Source organism: Microcaecilia unicolor, chromosome 3 (genome assembly GCF_901765095.1).
Source record: "Microcaecilia unicolor chromosome 3, aMicUni1.1, whole genome shotgun sequence".
NCBI classification, from domain to species: domain Eukaryota; kingdom Metazoa; phylum Chordata; class Amphibia; order Gymnophiona; family Siphonopidae; genus Microcaecilia; species Microcaecilia unicolor.
The window spans coordinates 448,191,626-448,213,871 of NC_044033.1; the positions used below are offsets into that span (position 1 = coordinate 448,191,626).

Here is a 22,246-nt window from a genome sequence, read left to right on the forward strand (position 1 = left end):
GCGTGTCACAGCTTGAGGCAGAAATTTAGGATGGATACATAGTAATACAATGTTATGATGTAATCTGGCATATATTTTTTCTTTTACCAGATCGCAATACCACAAAGAAACACCAAGAACCAAGAGAAGTGCCTTGGAGACCAACAGGAAATAGATCACTATGTTTGTAACAATCCATTGTGAACAAAGATTTATTTTTACAGACTAAGATTACTTCCATAATTTCTGTAAAATGCATTTTGTATGTTGTCAACACTGTTTGCAGAGTTATAATAGGCATAACTGCCAATGGTACAAGATATACTTTAAGGAACAAAATCAATGACACTCCTATTTAATGTGTTGTACTGTCAAAACCTATACCATCATATACCAGTCACCTAGAAAACTCTCTCTACTACAAAACTTTACTTCAAAGTATTTTTATTGGCACCAGAACCTGCTTTACAGCACCAGCTTCATGGCTGATCTCTCATGCTTAATGCAATCAAAAACAGTATTTGATTAAAATGAAGTTTTACTTGTTAATTTAATGTTAAGGCCACACTGTACCCCAAGTCCAACTTATGAATTGCATTATATTCCTTTGCCTTTTGTCCTTGCAAGACAGTTCATACTGAACCAGAAGCCATTACATGAGCAAGGAATTGGCTTTCACTTTCTGTAAAAATGAAGAAAGCAGTGCATTACATTGTACCTTCTGGGAGAACTTGTTTAAAAATATGAAGGTTAATGTCATTAGTTCTCTGTATAGAAACCCCTAAGTTCTATAAATGGTGCTTTAAATTGTACATGCAAATTTGGGCGCATGCCCAATTTGCACATGCAATTTAATTAACAAACCAATTAGCACCAATAATTGTGCCCTATCAGTGCTAATTGGCTTAAATTATAATGTAAGCACAGGAATTCAAGCATAAAAATTATCTGTGGGTGCAAAAAGAGAGCACAGTCATGGGATCAAGGCGTTCCTTCAATTTACACGTGTAACAAAATAAAGGGGGTCAACACCTAATTTGTGTGTGGGAATTTACATCAGGGTTTTGCTGGTGTAAATGGCAAGCCTAAAAGTAGTCGTGGTTTCCGCCACCAGGGCACCATTTATAGAATAGCGCCGAGCGCTTTTTTTCAGCGCTATTTGTCAAATTTAGTCCTAAGTGTATAAAACATGTCAGCTAATATGTGCAATATGTAAATACTGTAAATAAGATGTGTAATAAAAAATGTTCTTGGTATATTACACACCTTCAGAAATGTATTTTGACTTCCCTTTTAAGGTTTAGCAAATTTTCATATTCAAGGAATTCATAGCACACAACAGCTGTAATAGTAGCACAATATTAACCTAACAAAAGTCTTCTGCTCACTTACTGAAATCATGGACATTGCAGAGGCTAGCTGCAGCTATGCAATAAATCGTAAAATAGTTTTCTATTTGTTCCTAGAATCCATGAAGCAGTTTAACAAATGCAACATGGAATTATCTAGGTTGCCTGTTTCTGATGTAATCCAGATTAGCACTTACTTTGCTACAAGCATTTAATTTTCATTCCAGTTTGTGGTGTTTTGTTTGAACTTCAAAGGTAGAGCTAGATATTTAAAACTGCAGAGAAAATGCTGTTTTGTTGCTGTTCACAACTTTCATTAATAAATCAAATGGCAAATTTAGTGAACGCCTATGGCATGACTTTACTGAAACATACAGTACTGGTCCTTTAAAATGATCAGCTGTATACACTAAAAAGTTTGAAACTAGTATCAACTGTACATTGCTCGTCATATGCACATTCATAACCACCATTTTATAGAAGAATCAACTCTCAAAACAGTCAAAAGTTCCATAAGAAATTTTTTCTAGTCTTCTTGACATGTCATTTACTTAAGAAAAATGAGATATATGATAAACATATATAAACATAAAGGTATCCTATTCAGAAGGAATGGATCCTCAGAAGCTTAGCAGAGATTGGGTGGCAGCACCGGTGGTTGGGAGGGAGGGCGAGTGGTTGGGAGGCGGGGCTAGTGCTGGGCAGACTTCTACAGTCTGTGCCCTGAAAATGGCAGATGCAAATCAAGGTCAGGTATACATATAAAGTAGCACGTATGAGTTTATATTGTTGGGCACACTGGATGGACCATACAGGTCTTTCTCTGACATTCATCTACTATGTTACTGTCCTGCTTATTTTCAAAAGAGAAGGGCACCCATATTCCGACACAAATCTGCCAGGTACTCATGATCTGGATTAGCCACTGGTGGATAAACAGGATGCTAAGCAAGACAGATATTTGGTCTGACCTGGTATTGCAAATATAGATCTCCTATTTGAGTTTAATTCTTATGTTCAAGCATCCAAGGTTATACTGGGCCAGTGTTTTGCATAAAACCCAAGCTTTTACTTCTCCTTTAGGAAGTTGCTTGAAATGTCTCCCTAAAACAAGCAAAAACCCCAGTCTAGATTTCGACTGGGCAGCTGGCTGTGGCTTTGGAGTCCTTTGCGGTTTGGCACAGAGAATGGATCAAAGGAAAACCTCTTTAGTGGACGGATTTTTTCTCCTCTCTGCTCTAGTTAAATACCTTCTTGTAAAAAGAGCGAGAGAGAGAAAAGCAAGCATTATTAACTATTTGCCATAGTGTACAACCCTTTTCCCCTAGTTTTAAACTGAAACTTTCTCTAGAAATAGGCATTTTTAGGCTCTTAGGTAGAAAGCTCAAATCCAGAACCTCTAGGGTAGCATTTCTGAAATGCTATCCGTTCCACACGCAGGGCCCAAGAGACAGGCAGAGCTCCGGAGTCTCAATGTGTGGATGGGGATGGCGCAGGGAGGAGGGTTTTTTGTTAGGAACTGGGCAACATTCTGGGGAAGGGGGAGCCTATTCCGAAAGGATGGGCTCCACCTTAACCAGGGTGGGGACCAGGCTGCTGGCATCGACATTTAAAATGGAGATAGAGCAGCTTTTAAACTAGAAAAGTGGGGGGGGGGGGGGGGGAAGAGAGAGAGGCCAACAGTCGCTCAAAAGCGCATGGTTCGGGATAAGGTATCTTTCAAAGATATCACCAAAATAGGGAAGATAGGGTATCCTGATAGTGAGGTTGCAAAAGAGACCATAGTAGATCAGGTGTCCTTAAATAAAAATAAAAAGCAGACAAAAGATTGCAAATTAATACTATCAAGTACTGAGCGTGATGTAACTAGGAACAACAATATAGTTTGAAATGTCTATATGCAAATGCCAGGAGTCTAAGAAATAAGATGAGAGAGTTAGAATATATTGCACTAAATGAAAAATTAGATATAATAGGCAACTCTGAGACCTGGTGGAAGGAGGATAACCAGTGGGACACTGTCATACTGGGGTACAAATTATATTAAAAGCAGGAAGATGACAAAGCCGTAGCAGAGAGATTAAATGAATTCTTTGCTTCGGTCTTCACTGAGGAAGATTTGGGTGGGATACCGGTTGCCTGAAATGGTATTCAAAGCTGACGAGTCGGAGAAACTTAATGAATTCTCTGTAAACCTGGAGGAAGTAATGGGGCAGTTCTACAAACTGAAGAGTAGCAAATCTCCTGGACCAGATGGTATTCATCCAAGAGTATTGATAGAACTGAAAAATTAGCTTGCGGAGCTACTGTTAGTATATGTAATTTATCATTAAAATCGAGCATTGGTACCAGAAGATTGGAGGGTGGCCAATGTAACTCCGATTTTTAAAAAAGGTTCCAGAGGAGATCCTGGAAATTATAGACCGGTGAGTCTGACGTCGGTGCCGGGCAAAATGGTAGAGACCATTATAAAGAACAAAATTACAGAGCATATTCAAAAGCATGGATTTAGTGAAGGGAAATCTTGCCTCACAAATCTACTACATTTCTTTGAAGGGGTGAACAAACGTGGATAAAGGTGAGCCGGTTGATATTGTGTATCTGGATTTTCAGAAAGCGTTTGACAAAGTACCTCATGAAAGACTCCAGAGGAAATTGGAGAGTCATGGGACAGGAGGTAGTGTTCTATTGTGGATTAAAAACTGGTTAAAAGATAAAACAGAGAGTAGGGTTAAATGGTCAGCATTCTCAATGGAGAAGGGTAGTTAGTGGGGTTTCCCAGGGGTCTGTGCTGGGCCCGCTGCTTTTTAACATTTAATATTGTGTTCAATTCTGGTTGCTGTATCTCAAAAAAGATATAGTGGAATTAGAAAAGGTGCAGAGGAAAGGCTAAAGCGGCTAGGGCTCTTCAGCTTGGAGAAAAGGTGGCTAAGAGGAGATATGATAAGAGGTCTATAAATAATGAATGGAGTTGAATGGGTAGATGTGAAGCATCTGTTTATGCTTTCCAAAATACTAGGATTAAGGGCATGCGATGAAGCTACAATGTAGTAAATTTAAAATGAATCAGAGAAAATATTCTTCACTCAACGTGTAATTAAACTCTGGAATTCGTTGCCAGAGAATGTGGTAAAGGCAGTTAGCTTAGTGGAGTTTAAAAAAGGTTTGGACGGCTTCCTAAAGGAAAAGTCCACTATTTCTGGGATAAGCAGTATAAAATGTTTTGTACTTCTTTGGGTTCTTGCCAGGTATATGTGACCCGGATTGGCCACTGTTGGAAACAGAATGCTGGGCTTGATGGACCTTTGGTCTTTTCTACTATGGAATACTTATGGTACTGTATTATATAATCACCTTAATGCCATGCGTAGGGTGGTATATTAAGAATGAACATACATACATATCCTATATAATAAAACACACCTCCAACGTTCTGAAGCCGAGAAAGTGAAGCCTTCAAGCATTCCTGCAACGTTCCGGAACTACGTGTCAGTTGAGGAGATGGAGCCTTACAGAGCGCACTAATGGAAGCAATATTAACTTTGCAGATGAGGCTTTTTTTTTTTTTTTGGCACCACACATGATTGTATCCTTATAGGCCAAACATTGGTCTTAGTAAGGTGATTTGAAAGCATTGAGGTCCTTTTTCTCTTAGTATTGTGATTGCGGCTAAATCTTTTTTGGCAAGATTTATAAGCAGAGTTGTATTGTATTGTTACTTGCTAAGTAACCATGACAGTGACCAGGACCCTCTGGACAGTATCAATTGTAAGTCCCCACATATATGCCCCAATTTGACTGCCCCTTTCGGACTGACTGTTCACTTGTCTTTTAGATTGTAAGCTCTTTGAGCAGGGACTGTCCCTCTATGTTAAATTGTACAGCACTGCGTAACCCTAGTAGCGCTTTAGAAATGTTAAATAGTAGTAGTAGTAATATACAAAATTTCTTAAAATGTTTTGCTGGATATTCCCAATATCCTACTTTTCTACATTTGCCATTCATACTATTCAATATCTTAAAAATGACATATGTGAATTCCTTCAAAAAGGTAGTAAATAAATCCTAATAGATAAATTATGTCAAACAATGAAAGTACCCTCCCATATTGACATATCTGTCCATCAACTACAAAACTGTAACTCTGTGCTTATGTTTCAATTGTACTGTTCCTATATAATATAGTATAGATCTTCATATTAGATGTCAAATCCACATATGGAACATAGCAATATGATTCTTTTCTTCAAGATATCACATTCTCCATCCTCCGTGATAATAGATGCCACAATGATCATCTAGAATGAAGGAAATTTCTTTGAAAGTCTTTCCCAGATCAATTCGAATGGATCTTAAAATGATCATCTTTATTGAACAAATCCTCTAGAGTCCTGGTTCCCAACACAGTTTTGTGTTTGCTACTCGCATCATCAGGGGCCAGACTAAAATAATAATGAAAAAACGATATAGGATTCTGAATAACACCTTTCTACTTCTTTTTGTGTGTGATATTAAAACAAATACAATAATTTTTACCTGAGATTAGTTTGAAGATCTTTCACAGAATCTATCCCAAGCTGGATATATCGGACAGGGACTCCCGCATAATGGCGCCTGTCTCTCAAAACACAGATATGCATAAACCCAATCTATCTAATCGAGGAAAGTCACATGCACTATATCACAGGCCATTCTACTTCTCTGTTTAAGCCTGTAGGGGCCACTGTTCCAATAGAAAAATAAAACGATCCTCTTTTCTGTGTAAAACAGCTGCTGTATCTCCTATCCTATATATTAAGTAGAACTAATACTAAAAATTTTAATTCCTCCACTGTATGTGGGCCAACTCCTAGTGTTCAACCAAAGGGACTTCTTTTCTTTAATAACATAAGTGTTGCCATACTGGGATAGACTGAAGGTCCATCAAGTCCAGTATCCTGTTTCCAAGTGGCCAATCCAGGTCACAAGTACCTGGCAAGATACCAAAACAGTACATTTTATGCTGCATATCCTAGGAATAAGCAGTGGATTTTCCCCAAGTACATCTTAATAAAGGCTTATTGACTTTTCTTTTAGGAAGATATGCAAACTTTTTTTTTAACCCCACTAATCTAACTGCTTTTACCACATTCTCTGGTTAACAATTTCCAGAGTTTAATTACACGACGAGTTAAGAAATATTTTCTCCGGTTTTAAATTTACTACTTTGTAGATTCATTGCGTGGCCCCTAGTCCTACCATTTTTTGAAAGAACAAGCAATTCACCTCTACCTGTTCCACTCCACTCATTATTTTATAGACCTCTATCATATCTCCCCTCAGCCATCTTTTCTCCAAGCTAAAGAGCCCTAGCCGCTTTAGCCCTTCATCATAGAGAAGTCGTCCCATCCCCTTTATCATTTTCATTGCCTTTGTACCTTTTCTTTTTGTTTGACCAATATGCCAAAGATCACATTGGTACCAAAAACCATATATTACAAACTGATTGTGATTCACAAAATGTAAGTATAAGAATATTCTTTTTCCCCAACAAATTATGTAGAATGCTACTTCATGCTTCTATTGCATGTGGACAATAGACACAACTGGAGCATTTAAAATGTCCTGAATGTTCCTCATCTAATAAGTTTTTTGGTCACATGTGTGTTACCATATACACATTCAGTTGAAGTTACGAATGTTCCGCTGTGTCTGGCGGTGAGATCGGTGACCCCTTAAAGAGTAATCTTCATCACAGGTTCGGCATTTGGAGCACCATGTAGGGACAGGGCATCAGGAGAGACAGTGAGAGCTGTATTATCTGCTCCCACAGCGGTTTCTTCAAAGGATTTGGTAGAATGCTAAGACCTACATGAATTTGAGTTTGCACTGGTTTCATAACCTTTAGATAAGTACCTTTGACATATGCTCTTATTTTTTAATCTTTTCTGTGTTTTCGCTTACATCAGTAAGTAATGACTTATAGCTGATATATGTTATAAATATTTGAATATTTGCAATACTGAAAAATATCATTTAATCTATAAAGTGGTATTTTTCTTCCATTCCAATTTATAGTTTTGCCTCTTGATTAGAGGTTGGCGGTGAGGGCTTTTGATGCAATGACTGTCACACATTGAGTGCACTGAATGGGTACATACATCTCTTGACACAAGGCAATTAATCACTCTGAGAACCATTCACTATTTATGTATTTAAAAAAATCTTTTTTTTATTTTGAAAGTGTATTTTGTTTGATAAGGTATCTGTAGATAGGAAATTTTTCAAGTCAGGATACCTGAACATTAAATCAATACCTTTAAAATTATTGTATTAAATTTTAACTGCCAGACCTTTGACCATTCTTCTAAATTTTTGGAGATCTCTTCTCACGGTTTCTACTCCCTCCAGGCTATCCACTCTACTGGCCATCTTCATGCCATCCGCAAAAAGGCAAACCTTTCAGCAATGTCTCTCACAAATATATTAAACAGAACTGGCCTCAGTACTGACCCCCGAGGTACTCCACTACTTACCTTCCTTTCCTCTGAGCGGATTCCATTTATCACCACCCTTTGTTGCCTGTCAACCCATTTCCAATCCAGTTCACCTTGTTGGGTCCTAAGTTCAGCCCCCTTAGCTTATGAGTCTTCTTTGAGGAACCATATCAAAGGTTTTGCTGAAATCCAAGTAGATTACATCTAGCACATGTCCTTTATCCAGTTCTTTGGTCACCCAGTTAAAGAAGTCAATCAGATTTGTTTGGCAGGATTTTCCTTTGGTAAAACCGTATTACCTCAGCTCCTACAACCCACTGGATTTTAGAAAGCGACTCCATTATTTTTCCTACCAGCGACATGAGGCTTACTGGCCTGTAGTTTCCCACTTTTTCCCTGTCCCCACTTTTGTGTAGAGGGACAAATCATCCTGTGGAACCTCTCCAGTCTCTAAAGATCTATTAAATAAATCCTTAGGAGGTTCCGGCAGGAGCTCAGAGCTCCCTCAGTATCTTGGGATAAATCCCATCCTGTTCCATAACTGTCTACTTTCACGCCTTTCATAAGAGATTCAAGCTGAAGACATCTTGCATATGGAGCCGGTCCCTCTCCGGGGATCACATTTTCTGTCTGCACAGAGGGAGAAGCTGTAATTGGGGCAACAGCTTTGGTATCACAATGTTTCCCAGTCACACTGCAGTTTAAAAATATTTACAAATGTAGAAAACAGAAAAAGCCCTATCAAAGTCCCTAACATTTCCTCAGCTGTTCTGTAGACTAAAAGTAGTTTTCTTCTTTTGTGTAAGGTCTAACCCTCAGAAGTGTGAGGACTTCAAAAGAGATTATTTAGGTCACCTTTCCTTGTGAAATGGAGATAAAATCCTGGAGCAAAGCAAAGAAGCTCCTTAAAGAGAAATTAAAACTAAGACTTCTCTACTCAAGATAAAAAAAATAAAGCAACAGTTTTCCCAGCAATATAAATTAGAATTTAAATAAACTTGCTCCTAAAATAAATAAATCAGGCACAGTACTGGTTTGAAAAAAAAAAAAACCCTACTTCAATCTACAATGTGTACCTCCTAATTGGCTGGAAAGCCTATAAATCAAAGATCAGCCCAGGGACTTAAAATACTAAACAGGCTTCCCTCTGCTGGTATCAGTATGCTAAACTGATGTTATGCTAAGCACTAAAATGCAACCTAAAACACTATTTAAAACCCTAACAAAAACTTAAAAAGCTACACTACTGTTTAAACTGGCTTTGCTAAATAAGCAGCAACAACAACAAAAAAAAAAAGACAATGAAATTACCTATTTAACTCCACGTTTAAATGCAATTTCCAGCATGAAAATACTCAGTTAAGTTTTCCTCCTCTCAGTACCTCCTCTCTCAGCACCTCTTCATTATCATTTTTAGATTTCAGCATTGAAATTTCAAATAAAAACTGGGAACTTTCATTCCATTGAAGATTTTGTTGCAAAAATGACCAACTCAGCTCATAAGAGTATTTATAGTAAGTTTTTTTTTTTAATTTAATGGACTGAAAATCAAACAACTGCAATCGCTTAATAAAACACATCCAGAATTACAAAATTATTAACTACAGTTTTTTCTAATGCCAAAGTAACATCGAAAGCACCTAAGTTTAACACTCACAGTAAGTCTTTATGCTATAGGGTACTTTTACTTAGATTTAGTAGTGAGTGGCCTTAGCACACCCTTACACAAGTTTTTCCTGCCCACTAAGTTCATTTTTACCGCAGCCGGAATATGGCTAATTTTCCATCTTTCCTATTAACGACCACACGCTAATGCTGCCATTAGTGTGTGGCCATAAAGGGGAAAAAAATTAGCGCACGAGTACTTACCGACACCTATTTCAGGGCTCACATAGGGAGCAGCACTGATTAGCACAGAAACACCTCCTCTGCGGCAAAAATTTTTTAAAATTATTTAAGTGAACAGTTTGCATGTGCAGATTAGGAACTTAACGCAAGATGCCTGAGCACATCCTACGATAAACCCTTTTAAGCTGTGGTAAGCATGACTAGCGCTTACCACAGCTTAGTAAAAAGACCTCTATTTGCCCAAACAAAAATATTTATTCTTTTGTGCAAGCTGCCAATTTGAAATGAAGAAAAATGAAACATACAATTTAAAACATTTATTCTACTTATTTATAATCAATCACAATACTTCTGTATTACATCAGTGTCTCAGCAAAAGACAGATTCATGAATTCTACTCTTTAAGAATTTCCACATTTGGATATAACCAAAATATTTCTATTGTTTGAGAAGCTGCAGTTTTATGCCAGTAGTTTAAAACAAAGCACATACAGCTCTGCTTTTTGAAGATCAAGTTATTGACTACTCATTTCCAGAAGTACAACTGGTGTATGGTTAAGAGTACTTCTCCAGAAAGGATTTACAGCATCTAACACACTGCTGATAGACTGTCTCAAAATCCTCTTCATTCCCCTGAGAACAAACAGAAAAAAGGCAACACCATATTAAAAATTTATAATACAGTGAAATAAATTTCAATATGAGTATACTTTGTTCCTATGCATACTCTTTTCTTAAAATAATTTCAGGATGTTGATTATACTTACATATGGATCCTCAATGATGAGTAGTTTTTGTGGATCGTAAGACCCTAAAAGTTCAATTTTTGATTTGCAATTCTTAATCTGGCCACTTTTTCTCTTTAGATCTCTGAAAATAAAGTTAAAATGGAATTCGTATTTTAAAAATAAGCATAGACAGCATTTTTTTCAATTCATTCTTTTAATAATTCACTACATTCAAGTCATCAATTTTACAAGCTGCATCTATAATCTCTGAATCACCAAAAATATTGACCTGCAAGTATTCCTTTAGAATTAGACACTAAAACAGACTATATAGCATTGTGATAGCACAAGCTATATTAAAACACTTGAGGAAAATCTATCAAAATTCAAGAGATTTTTCATACATTACTGTCAGTGGCACATAAATGTTTAAAGTAAAAAACAAACCTCACTAATCCTGAAAGTATGACCTGCTTAGAAAACTACCCATTTCTCCAGTACTCATAGGTGTACTGTGAGTTTTTGAACTATGTACATTAGATTCAGCATTTAAAATTTAAATAGGGGGAAATTATTAACATGGGCTACCTTTAGACTTGTGTAAAATAACCCATCTTGCTATTTTAGCAAAAGGGTCTCATATAAAATGGGACTCTGTGCTAAAACAGCATGACTTGTGGCAAAATAAATTGTTCTTGATGGTAGCCCACACAGCAAAGATACTTACCTGTAGCAGGTATTCTCCGAGGACAGCAGGCTGATTATTTTCACACGTGGGTCGACGTCCGCGTCGGCCCGGGGACCGGCATTTTGACATAGCAAAAACAAAAAGGTTTTGACAGAGTTTTCTGGCGTGCGTGCAGCGCGCACCGTACATGCGCGGACTGACTTCCTGCCAGCCGCACGAGCGCGTACCTCAGTTAAATCAAAAAGCATAATAAATAACTCCAAAGGGGAGACTGGAAGGATTGTGAGAATCAGCCTACTGTCCTCAAAGAACACCTGCTATAGATAAGTATCTTCATTTTCTCAGAGGACAAGCAGGCTGCTTATTCTCACAAGTGAGGTATCCCCAGCATCCAAGCTTACTCAAAACAATGAACATTGGTCAATTGTGCCTTGCAACAGCGAGGACATAACATAGGTTAATCAAACTATATACAGCTAGCTGAGAGTGCAGCCTGGAACAGAATAAAACGGACCTAGTGGGGTGGCGTTGGATTCTAAACCCCAAACAGATTCTGCAGTACTGACTTCCCAAACCTACTGTCGCATCGGGTATCCTGCTGAAGGCAGTAGTGAGATGTGAATGTGTGGACTGATGACCACGTTGCAGCCTTGCAAATCTCTTCAATGGAGACTAAGTGAGCCACCAACGCAGCCATTGCTCTAACATTGAGAGCAGTGACATGGCCCTTCAGAGTCAGCCCAGCTTGGGCATAAATGAAGGAAATGCAATCTGCTAGCCAACTGGACATTATGCATTTTACGATGGCGACTCCCCTCCTGTTGAGATCGAAACAGACAAACAACAGGGCGGACAGTCAGAAGGGCTTCGTCCACTCCACGTAAAAGGCCAATGCTCCTGCAGTCCAAAGGGGTGCAAGCTGCTTTCGCCAGGGTGGGCATGAGGATGGGGAAAAAATGTTGGCAAGACAATTGACTGGTTCAGATGGAACTCCGACACCACCTTCGGCTTGAACTTTGGGTGCGTGCGGAGGACTACTGTGTTGTGATGAAACTTAGTATAAGGTGTATCCACTACTAAGGCCTGAAGCTCAGTGACCCTACGAGCTGCAGTAACAGCCACCAAGAAAATGACCTTCCAGGTCAAGTACTTCAGATTACAGGAATTCAGTGGCTCAAAAGGAGCCTTCATAAGTTGGGTGAGAATGACATTGAGATCCCATGACACTGGTGGAGGTGTGACAGGGGGCTTTGATAAAAGCAAACCTCTCATGAAATGAACAACTAAAGGCTGTCCAGAGAAAGCCTTATCATCTGCATGCCGATAAGCACTAATTGTACTGAGGTCTTGAGACCAAACTGACAATTGTAGAAGGTATTCAAGCAGGGTCTGTGTAGGACAAGAGAGGATCCAGGGCCTTGCTGTCATGCCAGATGGCAAACCTCCTCCATTTGAAAGAGCAAGACCTCTTCGTGGAATCTTTCCTGGAAGCAAGACTTGGGAGACACCCTCTGAAAGACCCAAAGAGGCGAATTCTAAGGTCTCAACATCCAGGCTGTGAGAGCCAGAAACTGGAGGTTGGTATGTAGAAGCGACCCCTCGTTCTGAGTGATGAGAGTTGGAAAACACTGCAATCTCCACGGTTCCTCGGAGGACAACTCCAGAAGAAGAGGGAACCAAATCTGATGCAGCCAGAAGGGTGCAATCAGGATCATGGTTCCACGGTCTTGCTTGAGTTTCAGCAAAGTCTTCCCTACTAGAGGTATGGGAGGATACGCATACAGAAGGCCTGTTCCCCAAAGAAGGAGAAAGGCATCTGACGCTAGTCTGACATGGGCCTGAAGCCTGAAACAGAACTGAGGGACCTTGTGATTGATCTGAGTGGCAAAAAGATCCACCAAAGGAGTGCCCCATGCTCGTAAGATCTTGCGGGCTATGCCCATATTCATTCATTGACCACTCGTGAGGTTGCATTACCCTGCTCAGCCTGTCGGCCAGACTGTTTACACCTGCTAGATGTGGCTTGGAGATACATGCCTCGACAGCGTGCACAAAGCAACGTCTGAACAGCTTCCTGACACAGAGGGCGAGATTTGGTGCCCCCCCCCCTGCTTGTGTGTAATACATCGCAAGGAGGAGTGGCCTAATGGTTAGGGTGGTGGACTCTGGTCCTGGGGAACTGAGTTCGATTCCCACTTCAGACACAGGCAGCTCCTTGTGACTCTGGGCAAGTCACTTAACCCTCCATTGTGCCAAGTACAAATAAGTACCTGTATATAATATGTAAGCCGCATTGAGCCTGCCTGCCATGAGTGGGAAAGCGCGGGGTACAAATGTAAAAAAACCTGATTGTCTGTCTGATTCAAGATGATTTGGTTGGACAGCCAATCTCTGAAAGCCTTTAGAGTGTTCCAGATAGCTCGAAGCTCCAGGAGGTTGATCTGAAGGCCTGTTTCCTGGAAGGACCAGGTTCCTTGAGTGTGAAGCCCATCTACATGAGCTCCCCACCTTAGAAGGGATGCATCCATTGTCAGACGCTTTGTTAATACTCTTGGCACAGACGCCAGGCCAAAGGGCAGTACACGGTACTGAAAGTGCTGCATTCCCAGCCGAAATCGAAGATACTTCCTGTGAGCTGGGGGTACCAAGATGTATGTGTGTAAGCATCCTTCAAGTCCAGAGAGCATAGCCAATCTATTTCCTGAATCATGGGAAGAAGGGTGCCCAGGGAAACCATCCTGAACTTTAGGAATTTGTTCAGAGCCCTTAGATCTAGGATGGGATGCACCCCCTATTTCTTTTGCACAAGGAAGTACCTGGACTAGAATCCCAGCCTTTTCCCCTTGGTGGAATGGGTTCGACCGCATGGGCCTTTAGAAGGGCAGAAAGTTCCTCTGCAAGTACCTGCTTGTGCTGGGAGCTGTAAGAATGAGCTCCCGGTGGGCAATTTGGAGGTTTGGATCCCAGATTGAGGGTGCATCCTAACTGGACTATTTGAAGAACCAACCAGAGGTTACAAGAGGCAAGCTTTGGTGAAAAAACATTAACCTCCCCCCCCCCCCCAACCGGCAAGTCGTCCGGTACAGACAATTTTACAGTGGCTATGCATAACTGGAGCCAGTCAAAAGTTCGTCCTTGTTTTTTCTGGGGAGCAGCAGGGGCCTTAGGCGCACGCTGTTGACAAGAACGAGCGTGCTGGGGCTGAGCCTGACTAGGCTGTCGAGAAGCCGGAGTGTACCTATGCCTAGCATAGGAATAGGGAGCACTCTGTTTCCCACCAAAAAACTTCCTAGTTGAGGGCTGTAGCAGAAGGCGCCTGGTGGGAGAGTGAATCCATTATGCTTCTTGATCTGGTCAACAAGATCATCTACTTTTTCACCAAAGATTGTCCTCCTGGCAAGGTACATCTGCCATCCGCTGCTGGACCAAATGATCCATGTAAGAGACACGCAGCCATGAGAGTCTGCGCCTCACTACACCCTGAGCAGTGATTCTGGATGTCACATCAAGAGTCGTAAGCGCCCCTGGCCAGGAATTTACGACACGCTTTCTGCTGCCTGACCACCTGGCAAAAAGGCTCGGTCTGCTCCAGAGGGAGGGCATCAACCAATCTAGACAGCTGCCTCACCGAATTCCACAAGTGTACGCTCATGAAGAGCTGGTAGGACTGGATACGGGCAGCGAGCATAGAGGACTAATATGTCTTCCTCCCAAAAGAATCCAAGGTCCTAGCTTCTCTGCCTGGGGGCGCTGAGGCATAGTCTCTAGTACTTTTGGCTCTCTTGAGGGCAGAGTCCACCACCATGGAATTGTGGGGTAACTGAGACTTCATCAACCCAGGTTCACCGTGGATCCGATACTGGGAATCGGCTTTCTTCAGGATCACAGGGCCAGACAGAGGGAATGACCAGTTCCGCATAAGGACTTCCTTCAGTACCTTATGCAGAGGAGCCATCACAGCCTCCTTTAGGTGGAGAGGGATAGTCCAGGTCCTCGAGCATCTCAGCCCTGGGCTCATCCTCCAACTCCAAAGGGAATGTAATAGCCGTAGCCATTTCCTGGACAAAAGATGTAAAGGAAAGTCTCTCAGGAGGAGACCGTCTCCTTTCAGGTGGAGGGGAAGGTTCAGAGGGAATCCCATACAACTCTTCGGAAAAAAAATATCTGGGATCTCCTTCTGACTCCCACGAATGCTCCGCTTCAGTATCGGATAGTACCTCTCTTAGGGAACTCCGAGACTGAGCCTGCCTCTATGTTGAGGATTGACGTCCTCGATGGTGATATCGAGGGGCTGACGCCCACATGGACTGTGGCAAAGCTTCCTCCATCGACGGGGAGTCGGATCTGGGTGGCAGCCGACACTGGTGCCACAAGCGGCACCGAGGATGGGGACCTCACCACAGGTGACGGGCAGACGGAACGGAAGGCGCAAGCCCCAGACACCGAAGCAGAATGGCGCAGCAGTCCTTCCAGAAGTTCTGGAAGCAAAGACCGGATGCGCTCGTTGAGTGCCACCATCGGAGAAGGCTGTGGGGCCGGTGGATCAGCCTGTGGCAGAATCTGCTGAGGCTCAGGTGCAGGTAGCGGGCTGTTAAGAGACCGGCACATCGGCACCTCCTGTATGGAGAGGGAGCGATCCTCTTGGCGCCAACGCTTCTCGGGTGCCGAATTCCTCGACGCCCTGGAGCTCCCAGCGCTGTGTGTCGGAGATCGGTGATGGTGCTTCTTCGCCTTCGCTTGATGCCCGTCACCTAGACTCCTCAGTGCCGACGAGGAATCCTCACATCTCCTCGGGGTTGGGTCCGACGATAGTTGGTCCCGGGGGGCCTACATAGCAGGAGGCCTACAGACAGGTGGAGACCCACTCGACACCTCACTGCTCCCAGCTCGACTTGGTCTCTCAGCAGCCATTACCTCTGCTCCTGACGTCAATGCCGCCGACCTCGGTACCGATGTTCATGCCAACGTCGAAGGACTGGAATGAGCTCCAAAAACTCTCTCTCGTTGGGCTTCTCGAGCTACTTGGGTCCGCTTCTTCATAAGAAGACACAACACAAGCAGCTAGGCTGTGGTCGGGCCCAAGGCACTAGATACACCAGGAATGCGTTGTGGTACCTGAGATGGTCCGGTTGCACCGAGTACAAATTTGAAGCCGCTGGGCATCCTCGATGACATGGAAGGCAAAACGGCTTCGGCAAAATCAAAGGACTCGATCGTGCCAAGAAAAAGGGGCACAAAAAGGGAGAGAAACCCGACCGCATGGCCTAAAAAGTGGTCGTATTGAAAAGAAAATTTAAAATTTGTGGAAAAAAACCAAAGATTCTTTTAAAAGGAAATCCTAGCTACTTTTTTTTTTTTTTTTAACAAAGTAAATAAACTAAAAACGTTTAAAAAAAAAAGCTCACAAAAATTCACAAAAAAAAAAATAAATAAAAACCCCTCTTTCGGGGCCAAAACGTGGAGCACAGGAGGAACCTGCAGCACTTCGTCACGTAAAAAAGAGAACTGAGGTGTGCGCACATGCCAGAAGACGCTAGCAAAACATTTTTTATTTACTATGGCAAAATGCCGGTTCACGGGCCGACGCGGACGTCGACCCACGTGTGAGAATAAGCAGCCTGCTTGTCCTCATAACTATTTTGGATTATTCTTCCCAATGTGCATCACTTTGTATTTGTACACATTAAATTTCAGCTGCCATTTGGATGCCCAGTCTTCCAGTTTCCTAAGGTCTTCCTGCAAATTTTCACAATTCATTTGTGTATTGACAACTCTGAATAATTTTGTGTCATCTGCAAATTTAACCACCTCGTTCATTGTTCCAGTTCCCAGATCATTTAAAAAAGTTTACTAGCACTGGTCCCAGTACAGATCCATGCAGAAACTCCACTATCACCATCTTCCATTGAGAAAAATGGCCATTTAACCCTACCCTCTATTTTCTGTCCAACCAATTCCTAATCCACAGAAGGACATTGCCTCCTATCCCATGATTTTTTACATTTTCTCAGGAGTCTCTTATGAGAAACTTTGTCAAATGCTTTCTGAAAATCTAGAAACAGTACATCAACTGGCTTACTTTTATCCACAGGTTTACTCACGCCTTCAAAGAAACTAAGCAGATTGGTGAGGCAAGACTTCCCTTGGCTGAACTCATGCTGACTCTATCCCATTAAACCATGTTTGTCTATGTGTTCACAATTTTATTCTTCATAACAGTTTCCACTATTTTTCCCCAGCACTAAAGTCAGGCTTACCGGTCTAACTTCTCGATCACTCCGTAATCTTTTTAAAAATCGGTGTTACATTGGCCACCCTCCAATCTTCAGGTATTACGGATTGATTTTAACGACAGGTTACAGATCACTAACAAAGATATGTGGTTTACTTGTAACAAACATTAAACCAACACATCTTACCCTCATGAGTAAATTACTCATTGACAACCTAGGAGCTATGAGCCCAATATTCAAAAAGAGTTTAAACAGTGAGGAAAGGCTGATAAAAGCCATCTTTAAAGGGAAGCTAAGCAATAATGATCAGTCCAGGGTAAGGAAGAATTGGATCGAGTGATTTTTTTTTTTTTTTTTTAAACCAACAAGGATTAGTCCAAACACTAAATCCATGACATGGCCAGTTTCATGTGTTGGGGATAAGATCATCTGCATCAAACCCAAATCTGAAAATGCCTCAAGCAAAACATGATCATAAGTAGGAAAAAAAAAAGAGCAATGGTCAAACAATAAGTCTGAAAGGAGGAATTCCCTGCTTTTTCACTGGGAGGCAAAGGGGCTCATTTTCAAAGCACTTAGACTTACAAAGTACATAGGCCACTATGGAACTTTGCAAGTCTAACTGCTTTGAAAATACGCCTCAACGTCTCAAAATGGATTAGTCTTACATATACTATGACAGTAATGAATCTCACTCTTAAGCCTGGGCATGTGGAGTATGATCTGTGTCTCTCAAATTTACTGTTAAATGCTCACCATAGTGCTTCCTTCTGGAGTTCCTAAGATATAACATGTAAAGGCAACCGATGTAGGTGTGCTTGAAATTATTTTAATCAGGCCTTTGGCACCCAAATGATGGAATTTCAGTATCTTTCTGTCACATTTCTTAGTCTCTCACTGCTCTTCTTGGTACTTGAGGATCTTCACATGATTCACAGAGTACCTGTTTGAGACAGACTCCTATGATTAACGATGCTCGGTATTTTTTTTTAATCATTATGTCCAGTTTTTATTGGTTGAAATGGAGATGTCCCAGTTGATCAAAACCTCTATTTCTAGAATTCTTAGGAGCTGATGCACAAAGGTAACCAAGCTTTCACGTTTGCTTTAGACCGGTTGTAGCCAGTCTATAGCAACATTATTTAGCAAGTAATGCACAAATGGGTTTCTGTGGCTCTAATGTGTGCCATTAGCAGCTACTGAGAACCCTATGCAACATATTACAAGCTCATTAGTATTATAATGAGAATGCCATGCAATGTCCAGCTCCAGAGCGCTTAGGTTTAACGAGCTAGACTTTACAGCAGCTCTGGAGCTGTCGGACAGGAGGAAAACCAAGGCAGCTGCCAAGGCTGCCTGCTTGTGCTCCCTACCTCGCCCCTCCTGACCACCGTCAGACCCCCAAAAAGAACCATGGTGGTCCAGTGGACCCCCTCAGAACCAAAAGATTTCTGATGGTTCAATGGACCCCAACCTCCTTCCCGAGCAAAATATCTCTAGTGGTCCAACTTCCATTAGGTTGGAAAGAATAAAAGATTAGACTTGACATGCCTTTGTAAATGAGTGTCCAATCTTCCTTTTCTTGGAAAATAGCTGAAAGATTTGGATCATTAATGAAGAGACTAAAAATACAACACACACAGGTATTCTTATCCATGACAATCTGGGTTTAGAAAGGGATATGGCACAGAGCATTTTAGTAGCCACTGAAGACAGGTAGAAAAGGGACTGGATACACTTTTAGCACTCCTGGACCCACTTAGTCTGACACTGTTACCAATAATCTTTGTTTCAGCAGTAAGAGGCTATGGATATTGTAGCACACTATTCAGTCATATTAAGATTTAAAACCGTTTGTTTCTGAGAGGTCATTCAGTGAAACAGGGAAAGATGGTTCCAACCTTTAGGTCCTTGGCTTGTGCGTTCCCCCCCCCCCCCCCAAGAGATCATTGCTGTCACCCATGTTATTGAATTATATGTACATTCTTTACTTATCTTGATCCATATGCTCAGATTGGATTGTATTTCTCTGCAGATGACATAGTAGCATATTGTGAACATGGAGGGTGATCAAACAGCAACACGGTAGCCATTTAATGGTTGTCTCAATGATCCTATACAATGGTTAGACTTCCATAGATTAAAACTTAACCCATCAGTATGCATTGTTTGGCTGGCTCAAAACTGTACTCCACTGTATTTGACTAAAAGAAATTATGTATATTTAGAATCTAGAGAGAACTAAAATTTAGGAGTCCAGTTAAACTCTGTTAAAATGGATAGGTCAGACCCAAGGGCCTTTACTCAGTTCTCATCCTTCTTGACCTATCTGCAGCTTTTGACACTGTTGATCACCATCTGCTCCTCACTTGGACTTCTGGGCTCCATGCTGTCTTGGTTTTCTTCTCATCTCTCCCATTGCACTTTTTGTGTATGCTCTGGAGGATCCTCTTCCACTGGTATACCATACAAATGAGGCAACTGCACCCAATTGTTTTTTTCAGACTTGGAACTCATAATTCAAACTTAATATTAGCAGAATTGACTATTTTAACACTCTACAACAGGTACTGTCAAGAACGATTTGAAAAAAAAAAAAAAAAAAAAAAGTTACAACAGTTGCAGAATACTGCAGCAAAGATCCCTGTGGGTACAGAGGCTTACGATCGTGCAATCAGTGCTAGCTTACTGAATGAAATGTTACTATACACTAAACCAAACTTTTTGCTCATCGAAACAAGAACTTTTTATGATCTTAACAGGTTAGATTGTCTAATAAATACTGTATTCGGTTGTTAATTTCCCTTGTTACAGAATGGTCTATCTTCAGACATTTGGAAAAAAATGCTTTTTTTGCCTTTTTGGGAAAAACAAAACCTTAAAATGTGTCTTTTCATAATAGTATTTCCAGCCTGACACAAACAAGGTGTCAGATGATATTCAGAATAATTGTTAGGTATTTGATTATGGTTTTGATTTTATGTATTACTTGTAGTAGTATATATATTTTCAGGTATTTATAGAAGGTGGTATGTCAAGATAAAGCAATAAAGCAAAACTCTACATGATACTACTACTTGTCACAAATTCAAAGAATATCTCTATCTATCAAGACATTTTGCAAAGTAAAAACAATATAAAATGCTTAATCTAAAATCCTTCATTCAAATGTTTCATGATTAAGCATTCTAGATGTAGCCATTCCTTTCTTTGCTCAATTTCTAGGCTAATCATGAAAAATATTTGCCACCTCACATCCCTTCCTGATGACTACCATTATGTAATGAGGTAGTGCTGAGTAAAGAGGACTTTGAATCAATAAAAATTTCAACAACTGACTAAAGACCACAAGCAAAAATTGTGAATTATATATTACTTACCTTAGATTACTTTCATCCATGCACAATATATAATCATAAGTAAGGAAATCATCTTTGGTAACCTAGCAATAAGAATACACTTAAAATTACAATTAAGCCATTTACTACTCTGTATTAAATAAAGTGTTTTAAACAGAATAGATGTAAACTCTATATAACATAAGATGGCAGCCTATAATAAAAGTACATACTTCATTTAATTTTAAGTACTCTTTCATTAATATATTGCTATTAATTTTATCTTGAATTGTACATCCAGTTCTTGCTGGGCCATAATTTTCTTGTGAAGCAGATGAGCCAACGTAAGAAGTTCCATCTGGATCTTAAGCAACCTATGCTCTTAAATGCACATATATGCTTAGACTGTGCATGTGCATGGATCTGGAAAAACAAAAAACAACCTATCAGAGGCCTCACTGCCTACAGGAGTCCATGCCACGCATCTGTCATCTTTCCTGCAAAGCTACTTCACTCAGAACTCAATGCCCCATTTCATTTAAATTCTCTTAGCAGATGCTAAGTGAACACAAAAGAATAACTACAAATACAAAAAGTTACATAGAACATCAGATGAAATCATAAGTCTCCTACCATTCATAATCACCCATAAGACTGAGTAAACAACCATATCTTCACATGCTTACCAAAATCTCACAAAACCAACTCATTCTCTGAAGCAACACATTCCACAGCAAGGATGCAATTTAATTGAAAACTTGTATTCCTTCTTCAATTCCATTAACAGATCACAAACACCATTGTATTACAGCAAACCAGACTTGCCTCTAAATAAAATAGTGAAAAATACCACAGCCCATCAATTTATGATACATGTTCAGAAGCTACCAAAAAGAGAAATGCCTTAAGCTTTTTCTTAAATCTTAGAAGATGGGAATCAAAGCCACAGTTCAGCTGGCAAAGAATTCTACAATGGGAGCTCTGAAATGGAACATGCACACTGCCAAAAATATGAGAAGGCTCGTTGTTCAGCGGGATCAACCACTTACTATAATGGAACAACCACTTACACTGCATTACCCTGCTCAGTCTGTCCATCAGGCTATTCTCCTTGCTGGCCAGGTATGTAGCCCACAGAACCATACTGTGAAGGATGGCTCACTGCCACATCCTCACTGTTTCCTGACACAAGGGATAGGATCCCGTACCCCCCTGCTTGTTCATAGTACAATCACAACCTGGTTGTCAGTTTGAATGAGAACAATTTGGATCATCAGCCAATCTCTGAAAGCCTTTTGAGCATTCCAAATGGCCCTTAGCTCCGGAGGTTGACGTGAAAATCTGTTTCCTCAGCAGATCATGTCCCTTGGGTGTGAAGCCCATCCACAAAAGCTCCTCATCTGAGGTTGGATGCATCTGTTGTTAACACCTTTTGAGGAGGTAGAACTTGGAATGGGAGGCCTCATGGTCAAATTCGACTGAATTGTCCATCAGAGTAGGGAATGAAGTAGCTTTGGAGGGACTCGGAGGATATCCGCTAGGTTCCCCGTAGCTGGAGACCACTGGGATGCCAGAGCTCACTGGGCCTCTCTCAAATAGAGGCGAGC

The 22,246-nt window shown here is 40.9% G+C and overlaps 2 protein-coding genes across 2 annotated transcripts in view; both read right to left on the minus strand.

Annotated features, from left to right (window-relative positions):
* Window positions 1-5,320, minus strand: part of LOC115467181 (low molecular weight phosphotyrosine protein phosphatase-like) — a 31,580-nt gene extending 26,260 nt beyond the window's left edge. Inside the window, exon 1 of the mRNA XM_030198929.1 lies at window positions 5,313-5,320. The gene's annotated coding sequence lies outside the window, so the exon portion shown is untranslated. The remainder of the gene's footprint in view (window positions 1-5,312) is intronic.
* A 344-nt stretch (window positions 5,321-5,664) lies between these two features.
* Window positions 5,665-22,246, minus strand: part of LOC115464799 (low molecular weight phosphotyrosine protein phosphatase-like) — a 63,976-nt gene continuing 47,394 nt past the window's right edge. Inside the window, exons 4-7 of the mRNA XM_030195160.1 lie at window positions 20,682-20,743; window positions 10,420-10,522; window positions 10,218-10,285; window positions 5,665-5,770 (exon numbers count right to left, since the gene is read on the minus strand). Coding sequence (XP_030051020.1) covers window positions 5,665-5,770; window positions 10,218-10,285; window positions 10,420-10,522; window positions 20,682-20,743 — 339 coding nt within the window. The remainder of the gene's footprint in view (window positions 5,771-10,217; window positions 10,286-10,419; window positions 10,523-20,681; window positions 20,744-22,246) is intronic.